The sequence below is a fragment of the Gordionus sp. m RMFG-2023 genome, chromosome 1 (genome assembly GCF_954871325.1).
Source record: "Gordionus sp. m RMFG-2023 chromosome 1, tfGorSpeb1-WG-v2, whole genome shotgun sequence".
Classification (NCBI taxonomy): Eukaryota; Metazoa; Nematomorpha; class Gordioida; order Chordodea; family Parachordodidae; genus Gordionus; species Gordionus sp. m RMFG-2023.
In genome coordinates, this window is record NC_088775.1 from 25,572,312 (window position 1) to 25,583,535 (window position 11,224).

The 11,224-nt window shown below is 25.8% G+C and overlaps 1 protein-coding gene across 4 annotated transcripts; it reads left to right on the top strand.

Moving 5' to 3' along the window:
* Positions 1–738: 738 nt before the first annotated feature.
* Positions 739–10,579, top strand: LOC135931082 (sodium- and chloride-dependent glycine transporter 2-like). Of its 4 annotated transcripts, XM_065467948.1 has the most exons (15): positions 760–894; positions 952–963; positions 2,527–2,664; positions 3,016–3,178; positions 3,749–3,880; positions 5,444–5,571; positions 5,931–6,193; positions 6,282–6,420; positions 7,289–7,423; positions 7,551–7,785; positions 8,358–8,605; positions 9,304–9,403; positions 9,508–9,614; positions 9,872–10,048; positions 10,393–10,578. In XM_065467948.1, exons 3-15 carry the CDS (start codon positions 2,620–2,622, stop codon positions 10,498–10,500), a joined length of 1,980 nt encoding a protein of 659 aa, XP_065324020.1. In that variant the 5' UTR covers positions 760–894; positions 952–963; positions 2,527–2,619; the 3' UTR covers positions 10,501–10,578. The 4 variants fall into 4 exon arrangements, with proteins under 4 accessions (XP_065324022.1, XP_065324019.1, XP_065324021.1 ...); XM_065467950.1 differs by lacking the exon at positions 952–963 and having other exon boundaries at positions 739–894; positions 8,358–8,596; positions 10,393–10,579; XM_065467947.1 differs by lacking the exon at positions 952–963 and having other exon boundaries at positions 739–894.
* The last annotated feature ends 645 nt before the right edge of the window (positions 10,580–11,224 follow it).

Genomic DNA, 11,224 nt, shown 5'->3' on the forward strand with positions numbered 1-11,224 from the left:
AATATTGTTAATAGATGCTAGGGTAGGTAATATTTATATTTTTATTAATTTAAAAAAACGATAAAAATGGAGAAATATTATGAAGATCTTAATTTGGTAATTTTGGAAACATTTAAAGCGTTTTCCCACATTTTTTTAAAAAAACTCAATTTATAGCATCTATAATACTATTTCCAATATCGCTTTAAGAATTACTACAGTTATAAAGAAAATTCATTTTTATTGCTATTTTTGATTTAGCGATTTAAACTAGAATCCCCCCTTCCCACTACACGTCAACCTTTTATAAATTTAAGAGAGCTACTAATTAATGTACCTTATATACCACCTTCAAATATCTACATATAAGCAAAGTCACTATTTATTAATACATTTATCGTAAAAATGTATTATAGATAAGAAGTAATGATGCAATATTATTCCCTTTAAATTAAAAATTTTTTAGATAAATTATTCTACGTTTTATTAATAAATTGGCTTGAGGCTTTAAGGGTTATATTAACTCCACCTTTTTTCACTTGTATCATTTGGTTTGGACATAATTTTCATCATATTTATTAAATTGAATTATTCCAAGGTGGAAAATTTTTAGAAATAATTATCTAAAATATTTTTAAAATAAAAATTGGAATACATCCAAAAAGGAAGAAAAAAAAATATTTCAAAAAAAATGACATTATTAATATTTAGAATATATTAAAAGATTCTTATAAAAAATTACTTTACATTTTTAATTTCAGAATTTTAAGAATATTAAAATAATCTTATATAGAAAAATTTTTTAAAATTTTAAATGATTCTTATACCCACTAATTTATTGTGTATAAATGCAAGAATTATCTTCTGATAAATAATTTCAATCAATAGTTAGATCGAATCCCAGAAAAAGAAAAGGTAATGATTATTTTTCTTTTTAAATAATAATGATTATTATTTTATTCCACTCGGAAGGTGCCAAATGAGGTTATAAATTTTTAAATATTGCAAATGGTATTTGTTGTTTAAAAGTAATTATTAATAAATGTAAAATTTATTTAGACGTTTAAACATGGCAACGAAAAAATTCAGGTTAACTGTTAGGTGAAAAATTTTAATTAATATAATAGTAAGTGAAACAATGAGACATTCTTTTTATGTTGTTTTATTTTAACGTGCCCGCTTTGGATTGAGTTTTCATTTTAATTAATTAAATGTAAAGGAGAGTGAGGGAAGATTAGGGGTTTTAAAATGTTCTTGAAATAATATTATCACAACTATGATTTATTTACTCTAAAATATTTTGAATTAGTGTTGTTTAAAATTATAAATTCAGGAATGGGTAAGATATTTTTGGATTATAATTTTATAAAAGATAGGGGCATTCCAGTCGTCAAAGCTATGCTAAATCATCCTTTTACAATGTAAAGTATCATTTTAATTAACAAAAAATAAATAAAATTAATAACGCTGAAACTCTGATAGAACACTATGATGCAAACAATCGACCATGTATAGATGGGAAGATTAATATATTTACATAAAATTAATAAATTGGAAAGGCAGATAAATCATAAAAAAAACTGTGGTAAAATAAAATAAAGCGGTATCGTCTACAAATTTACTAGCACTAGGAGTTAAATAATATAAAAATATCGTTATAAAAATTTATAATTATGCAAAGGATATCATTGGATTTGGCCGTAATGTAAATTGATTGGTTGAAATATGAATACTTTGAAAAATTCACTGGAGTTTAACTTATAAAAGGAATAAAACTCCAAATCATTTTTTATGCATGCAACGTTCATCAAATTGCATAGTCATTGTGTCTATTACAACATAATACACTTATATTTTATAACTTAAATAAAGTTAAAGTCATAATAAATATTACCATGTGATACTAATTGACTCGCATCATTACCATTTTCCTAATATTCTCCTCTGGAATTATTGTAGCACTGCTTTTCTCTGAACACGATTAAAATATACAATATAATAAAATTAAGCTATTTTCTAGGTTTTAATTGGGAAAAATATATTTAAATTTTACCTTAATTCATGGCTCAAATTTATTTTTTTACATCTATAGCTTCATGTTTATATACAATATCTTCTGATTTAGGCGTGAATTCTTTGGTTTAATAGGTTTATTCATTTTTCAGAGCGGATGTCATCCGCTATCTGACCTGAATATTTATTTGATATTATTTTTAGACATAATAAAGAAAATAATACATAATATGACAACGAGGAATTTAACTTTCTAATTTTAATTAAATTTTATCTAAAATGCAAAATAATATTTTTTTAATTAATATAATTGTGGATGGGGGAGGGGGGGGGGGTATGTAAATTTTTATTCTAAAAATTAAAATAATAAATCTCCCATTTCGATTTTGATGACGTTATTTTGACACTTACCAATTTAGAAATAATTATTAAAAGATGTTTGTAGTTTTTAGAAGCAAAATTATGAGTGATTTCATACTTATAATTTTTCTCAACACCTTAACATTTTTCTCAAAAAATAATTAATATTTTTAGATAAATTATTCAAAGATCAAATAAAAATTTGTAAACGCAGGCTCACCTTTTTCTTCACCCAATATAGGAGTCATTCCCTCACAAGCCGCGAATATGACATTAAACGAAAAATCTTGTTCAAAAAAAATCCCAAGCATGGTAAATATATTACTACCTAAATTATCTTACAATATGCTTCAGCGATAAATTGGATATATCAAGAAAAGTCTTAGATATTTTTTTTTAATCACTCTTTAAAATGATTTAAAGGTAAAATGGTTATGAGAAGTCGAAAGTTTATAGAAAATATAAAATTTTTTAATAAGAGTAAATTTAAATTGGTTGGCTGAAGTATTTTTTTTAAATAATATTGTTTTCTCCTACTATTTAATCGATTTTTATGTCATCTAAAACTTTATATTATGCTATATGATTCTAAAGGTGGATTTTCATTTCATTTCATTCCATTTTTTTATTAATTTAAAAAAAAAAAATTGTATATTCATATAGCAAGAAAAAAGTGAAGATTTAGAAATGAGCCAGGATGTTTATGAAAAGGACCATCGGGGCCATTGGGGTAACCATATGGAGTTTATATTATCTATCATAGGCTTTTCTATCGGTTTCGGAAATATCTGGAGATTCCCTTATGTTTGTTATGACAACGGTGGAGGTTTATTTCGTTCATTTAGATTATTTATAAGAAAAGATATTACAACATATTTATCTCCCTTTTAAATTTATTTTTTATGATCCCTTTGTGATATCAATTTTTAGAGTAAAAAATGCTATTTTACAAATAAAAAATAAACCTATATAATTTAATCTTAATTTTGATTATTAAACTAAAAAACTTTTTCCTTATTAATTTTGTGAGTATCGATTTTGTCGTTTTTACATAGTTTATTGACTCAATTTATGTTATTAATAAGAATATCTTGCATTTCCAACAGTTTACCTTATATATAGCATTAGATATTTTTAATTAAATATTTTTGTTGTTCCCATTAACTATTGCTTTTATATATTTATATTACCGGTCCACATAAATTTATTTAAAAAATAGATAAATATCTTGCCTATCTCCCCTCCCTTTTTTAAATATTTAATCAAATATATTATTGATAAATTTGCCATTCAATAATTTCAGGAAAAGTCTTTATTTTCAATTATTAAGATTTAATTTACATTTCAAATTATACTAATAAAACCAATCTAATTTATTGGTTTATTTAAAACGTAGGAGCCTTTCTAATTCCATACATCATAATGCTCATCTTGATAGGAAAGCCGTTATACTTCATGGAATTAGCTCTAGGGCAATTCACCCGCCAAGGACCTCCAGGGGCTTTTAAAATAGTTCCTATAGCTATGGGTAAACAATAAATAAATCGATGATCATGATAATGAGCATCGCATAATGTAATTATATCAATTATCATATTACTAGTTTGCTACGCTCCTCTAGACTAGAGGCCAACCCTTGGTCGGGAAATAAAAAGCATAAGTCTTCCTAGGAAGGCAGCCGATTAAGGTATGCAGATGGGAAGACATATTAAGAGAATTATTATTTATTTTAAATATCTGTTTGTTTATTTTAGCCCCCCCCCTCCCCCAAGCCAATAAACTCCCTCTTCCCCTAAATAAAAAAAGAAAATCTTAAAAAAAATATATAAATTAAAATTAGAAAAAAAATCATAACTTCTAACCATTTTAAATTTTAATGAATCTTGCGTCATATCCTCCCATTTTGGTGAAGGCGCCATTTAGATTTGCAAAAAGATTTAGTATAAGATTTGAAACGATCCTTTTACTTTTAGAAAAATAAATATAAATAATATAAATATTTTTTGGTAGTAAATACCGGTAGAGGTCTGCAAGGCCGGCCTGTCTCATTTCGGCCCGTTAAAAAATTTTGCATAACCTGGCCATGTCCAAAATTTACAAAATGTCAGGTCGCCAAATTGTTATAATTTAATAAAAGCTAGCCACCTCTCAAATTTTTTTATTTGAACTTTCTGGCCATCACATTTTAAATATCTATATCTAATTTTTTTTCCAATATCATTAAAGGAACTTATATCTATCCTCTATTGTTATCTATTTCTACAACAAGCGTTATAAATTGTTTGATACTGTATTATATATTGTTATTAGAACATATCATAAATAACTTGTTTAATTTCTTGTTAATTTACTATATTGATTTAATATTTTAGTTAGCCAATCAACATATCGTAATTTATTTTCAAATTATAAAAAATCAAATAGCGTGAAATTGAAAATATTTCAAAAAATTACGATATATCAAAGATTTCCGATACTCTACATAAATTATCAAGCTCGGTCCGGAGATTTTTTATGAACAACTTCCCCGGCCCTTTATAAATAATTGCAAGGCATGTCTCTTTTATTTTTTTTAAAAAATTACCTAACCTGCCCCGCGGGTAGGTTTTCAGGCAGGACAGACCGAGCTTTGCAGATCTCAAAATACAGGAGTTGGCCTTAGAATCATAATAATGGTATTTATATCAAATATTATTATAGATTAAGGAGATAGAATAAGCTAAAAATAAGTAAGGATATTTTACAAGTTACATTCTTGATAAGATAATTTGCTTTTTATTTTATCATCTTGGTAATATACTAGAAATAAGTACAATTCAAAAGTAAATAGTTACATTATAACACACTTTATCATTTCCTTTATTTAAATAACTCATCGTATAATTTTAGTATTATACAAGATTATTTGTGATTTAAATCAAAGTAATTAAAATATAATTTAAATAAAGAAAAAATTTTCTTGAAGGGAATTCCAAAATGTCATATTAAATTGTACACAAAAATAAAAAGTAACTAAAAAACTAATCAGTATTTTGTCGTTACTTTCCAAGAAATTCAACCATTTATATACCTTTTTAAATTAATTTTTAAGGAGTGGGCTATGCCATGTTATTCACCTGTCTAATTATTTGCATTTACTACAATGTTCTGATGGTCTACACTCTCTATTATACCTTCGCCTCTTTCCAGAGACATCTTCCATGGTCTCATTGCAACAATGTAAATAAAACTTATATGATAAATGCTGTTCGTATAAATTACAAATTTTATACTTTTAATGAGAACTTTATCTAATAAGGTTTCCATTTTAAAATATAAATAGATTATTCGTCTTTATTAGGGTCCAAAACCCAATTCTTTATCTTACTATCTCTTTACATGAGAACCAATCTTTATGGTGGCTTCAATGAACAATTATTATAATTTTGTTATGCATAGTTTTTTTTGGATCCACCAATTAATTTTTAAATAATTACATTTAATTATCATTCCCAAATACTTCTTTTTTTTCAATTTTCAAACTATCTTTTTTATGACCATAAAATAAACTTCGATTTTTCCTTGAAAAAAAAACCCAGTCTTTCAATACGGAGAATTGTGTAGTCTTAACAAGGTATCAAGATTCTGCCAACCAATCCTTCACCATGGCTCATAATTCAACTCAAGGTTATAATTCAAGCTGGACAAATTATAATGCCACTGATTTAACCAGTTTAACTAATCTGACCAATTTATCCAACTTTTCTAATTTGACACATATGATTGGCGCCAATTCTACATCTATGAATAATTTATCGACTACTGTAGTGAGAAAAGTGTCATCATTGGAAGAATTTTGGAAGTTTTCTCATTATTTTGTTTTATTTGGATGTGGAACATAAGTCATTACAGAAATTTTACTGTAATAAATTATATATTATCTTATTTAGAATAAAAGTGTTGGGATTTGATAGATCAACGGGCATACATGACATAGGACCCATAAAATGGGACCTAGCCTTGATACTTTTTCTATCTTGGGGATTGGTATTCGCTATGCTTTTCAAAGGAATTCAAACTTCTGGAAAGGTTTAAATTATTTGCTTTTGACATGATTTTACTTTAAAACTCTAAAAACAAAATTATTCTTGAAATTATATAAATTTGTCTAAATAATAACTTTATATTATTCGACTTATTTATCTTTATCATAAAATTTACATATTCATAGATATAAATGTTAAATATATTTAGCATGATTTATACAAAAATTTCGAATTTGAAAAAACGAATATAGATATTTTAAATATATAATTAAATGTTTCCGGAGTTAAATATTCTGAACCCGAACAAAAAGACATAGGATAAAAAAACTCTTTCTATATATTTAGGAAAAGTCAATCACTGTAAATATGTATTCTGATAATAGTTTTACACATTTTTAAACTAAACCTAGCCCATATTGTGTCTTTTAAAATCCTTTATTTTTCTTTCCCAAAAAAATATCTATTACCATGTTATTATTTTAAATTAGCAATTTTAATAATATTCTTAAAGCATTTTAAAAAATTTATCAAAATTGTACCAATTTTTTTTAGTCTCGGCATTTTATTTTTTACTTATGTTGCATTTTTGTCCAAAGTTTTTTTTAGACTGATTCTTTTTCAGTATATTTTTGGCAGGGTTTTTATGCCCAGGTTTTTTGCCGATTTTTATCTTCGGGAAATCTGTCCAATCAAATATCAGTGGTAGATTTGAAGGGCAAGATATTTGTTAGAAGAATTATTTTTTAGATTATACTAACTAATTCCTTTACATAAAAAAATGGAGTAACACTGACATTAAGTCCAAATGCCAATTCTATTTTTGGACAAAATGCCATTAATTTTTTCAATTATTTTAAAGTTAATAAACGCATACTGGTATAAATTTTTTTTTCTTTAAAATTAATTAAAAGGTTATATATGTGACGGCGACTCTTCCTTATTTGCTTCTAGTTATTCTACTCATTAGGGGAGCTACTCTTCCCGGTGCACGTGCGGGGATTTTATATCTATTCACTCCGCAATGGAGAAAACTATTGGATATAAAAGTAAATAGGAAAGAAGAAATAAAGCTTATGCAAATCAAAATTTAATTGATTTAAAAAAATTTATATTTGATTAAAGGGAGATAATTTTATTTCATTATTTTGCTACATTTAAAAATTAAATTTCTAGGTCTGGAGGTCAGCGTGTGCTCAGATATTTTATTCTTTGAGTCTAGCTTTGGGGGGTATAACCACGTTTTCTAGTTTCAACCCCTTCCATAATAATTGTTACAAGGATGCCATGATAGTGAGCATAATGGATACCGTAACAAGTTTGATGGCGGCAACCGTCATCTTTTCTTACCTAGGAAATATGGCACAGGATATGAATATTTCATTAGCACAAGGCGCCGAAACTCTCTCAGGTTTTAATTCTATTTTCAAAAATACAATAAGGAGCTCTATTATTTAACCCTTTGAGGCGTGGAAAAAAAAGTGCCAATAATTTTTTGTTTTTATTAGTGAAAAGTTTTAATATAAATAAATTATAATTAAAATTTATCATAAATATTAAAAATTAAATAAGTGGTATTTTATTGATATCACCTAGCTTTATCAGAAGGAAAAAATGATTAAATAAAGAAGAACGTTACATTGATGGCACCTCCAACTTATTAAATAAGTTTTAATTATCAAAATTAATTATTATATAGCTTTAAAAGGATAAAATCTGTTAAAATTTAAAAAATAATAAATTCCATATATGAGTAACTTTTGTATCAAATATAGTATTAAAAAACTTGTGTTAATTGAAATAAATAAAAATATATCTAATTTTAATATTTTAGTGATTACAGTTGAAGTAGATCGCGCTAGTAGCAGAAATATTATCTTAAAATGATATACAAAAATGTAACATGTTTGATTTTATATTATTTAACTCATCTCAAACTCTAAACATTTAATAAATTTGCTCTTCCCCACAAACTTTTTTAAGGTCCTGGTTTAGTCTTCATAGTGTATCCTCGAGCCGTCTCCACTCTTCCAATACCTCAACTATGGTCCGTCCTTTTTTTCATCATGCTTTACAGCTTAGGGTTGGATAGCTCGATTGCCTTAATTTCCACCCTTACCAGTGCTATTCATGATCAACTTCCAAACCTTTTCCCTTGGAAACATAAGACATACCTATGTTTAGCTTTATGCTTCATTTGCTTCTTACTGGGATTACCATTGGTAACTTACGTAAGTTTATATGAATTTTTAATTTTTTTAAAATTTATATCTAATTTTAGTGTATAATTCCGGATTTATTTTACTACGATGCTTAAATATTTAATCGTGTCGTGTAATTTTTTCATAAACTTTGCTCAAATTTGTTTCCATCCGTTAAATTAAAATAGCTGTGATTGAAAAATAAAAACAATTGAATAAGCAAATTATTATATCAAAACCAGAATTTAGTATAAAATTTATAAAAAACATCCTACATGATAATATATGTTCAGCTTACTGATTCTCCTCAAAACGAAACTATCGATATAAAAAAAATTTTCGCTTGAAATTATAACATCATTAAAACTATGAAAGTCAACCAATTGATGTTAATTGTTAGATTTTCATGAGATTAATTAATGGATTGACCTCCTATTTAATTTTTAAAATCTAATTTTTATTTAAATTATAAATATTTCGATATTGTTGTTAATCTTGATCAGAATTTTCATTTTCTTTCTTTATTCACCAAGAAATTTAAAGAGGGTGAAATCTGCCAAATTATAAACACATAGACACTTGTCAGATAAAAAAAGGTAAATTTTGAAACTCTTGAAAAACAATCCATACTGAGTTTTAGGAAGAGTAAAAACTTTCAACAAATTGATATTGCATATTATTTATTTTACAAATTTTAACTTTTTTTTTCAAAATTTATTGTATACAAGGGAGGTTTCTATGTATTTGATTTGGTGAACTTTTATGTTGGAGATTTTTGCCTGATTATGATAGCGGCTGCAGAACTTATCGCTATCATGTGGATATACGGTAAATAATATTTATAAAAAAAATTTATGGAAAATTTGTATATAATCAGTAGAGTTGAAGGCTAAGAAATATATTTCTCTTATAATCATTTTCATATAAAATAGGTATCAAAAGATTCATAAAGGACATCGAGGTCATGCTAGGTCGCAAAATACCCCAAATATGGTATTGGTACACTACCTGGTTTTTCATAGGTCCCATTATTTTACTGGTAAAATTATACCTTATTATACCAAAAAAAATATATAATAGATTACCATTTATGTTTCTAGGGTGATTAATATATAATATACTTAAAAATACCTCTTTAAATATTAAGGGCAGGAATATTGCTCTAATTATCTTTTAAAGAAAAATTCGATTTAAGTTTTAAATTATGATTGTATGTTTTTTCGTGAATTCAAGACTTCAGAGGCGTTATAAACTAATTTTTATTACATTAATAATATTTTTGATATGTTTATCTAGGCTATTGCGATAGCTTCGTTATATGATCTCGTCACCCAAGGCGAACATAAATTAGATAATTACAGTTTTCCGGGATGGGCCCATAATTTTGGTTGGACAATGACGTCCCTCATTTTAGCTCAAATTATTATAGTTGGGAGCGTATACTTTTACAGACAGCCTGGCACTTTCACGGAAGTATATATATTATTTTTAACTTTTAAAAAGTTTCAGAATTTTCAAAAGTTTTAAAATTTTAAGGAAATTAGTTTTGGAAATTAATTAAATTTTTTTTAAAATGTCATAAATATGTTTTGATCAGGTTTTTATTTACAATTAAGTTTTTCGATAAAATTTTCAAGTTTTAGGATTACATTTTTACATCTTTTGGAAGCGGCCTAAAGATGATTTAACATAATTTTAAATAATATTTTCAATCCATTATTTTGACTAAAATATTTTTACTTATTATATAAAAAAAAATTTAATAATAGGATTTAATTAAATATAAAAGTTTAAAATATATATTTAATATTGCACAGAAATTGAGAAATTCCAGTGTACCCTCTAAGGACTTTTGGCTAAATGATTGTGATTACAAGGATGAAAATTTTGACATTATGTTGAAAACCAAATTAGGCTCAATCTGATTAAAATAAAGTCTTTTTTATAATTAATTTTTGATTATAATGTATTGAAATTTATTGTTTTGTTTGAAAAATATTTAAATTTTTTTTGAAATATTGTTTCGGAAACGTTGTTAAATTATTTATCATATAAATTATTTATTAAATATTCGATATAATAAATTTTTAAAAAAACATTGACGTAAATACATATAAACATTTTAAATCTTTTCAGAAATAAATAGAAAGATAAATTTTTAGTTTTAACTAATAATATTTTGTTTAAAAGTTATAAAAATAATGTAAAAGGGATAGGAAAATCGTATAAGGTTTCATTTGCAAAGTACTAAGGTTCCGTTTTGATCAGTCAAAATTGTCAAACACATGTCTATGTCGCAAGCGTTTGCCATACAATTAACGCTCTGCATATTTTTCGAACAAAACTTGTAACTTTTAGGGCACGGCTTACAAATTCCGCTCTGAAACATTGAGCCTTCACATTTTAAAGGGGTAACTTCTTTGACTGATATCATGCGGGGTTTTAATGGGCTCAGGTATACGGATTGAAGCATCACCTGTACAAGCTTTTAAAAAAATATATGATGTGAGTGAACAAAAAGTAATTTTTTTGATGACATCCTTGAAAATACAGCTTAAAACTTATAGAGTCACAGTTTAGAGAACAATTAGTGACTCTCAGTAACATTAACTGATTTATCTATTCAAGCAGAAAGCAAATAATCCCTAG

Bases quoted from the DNA above. Each gene is read 5' to 3' on its own strand.
- LOC135931082 (XM_065467947.1), top strand. From the start codon at position 2,620: ATGACATTAAACGAAAAATCTTGTTCAAAAAAAATCCCAAGCATG. The intron at 3,179-3,748 runs GTTTATTTCGTT...TTTAAAACGTAG, and splicing joins TTGTTATGACAACGGTGGAG to GAGCCTTTCTAATTCCATAC. The intron at 5,572-5,930 runs GTAAATAAAACT...AAAAAAACCCAG, and splicing joins CATGGTCTCATTGCAACAAT to TCTTTCAATACGGAGAATTG.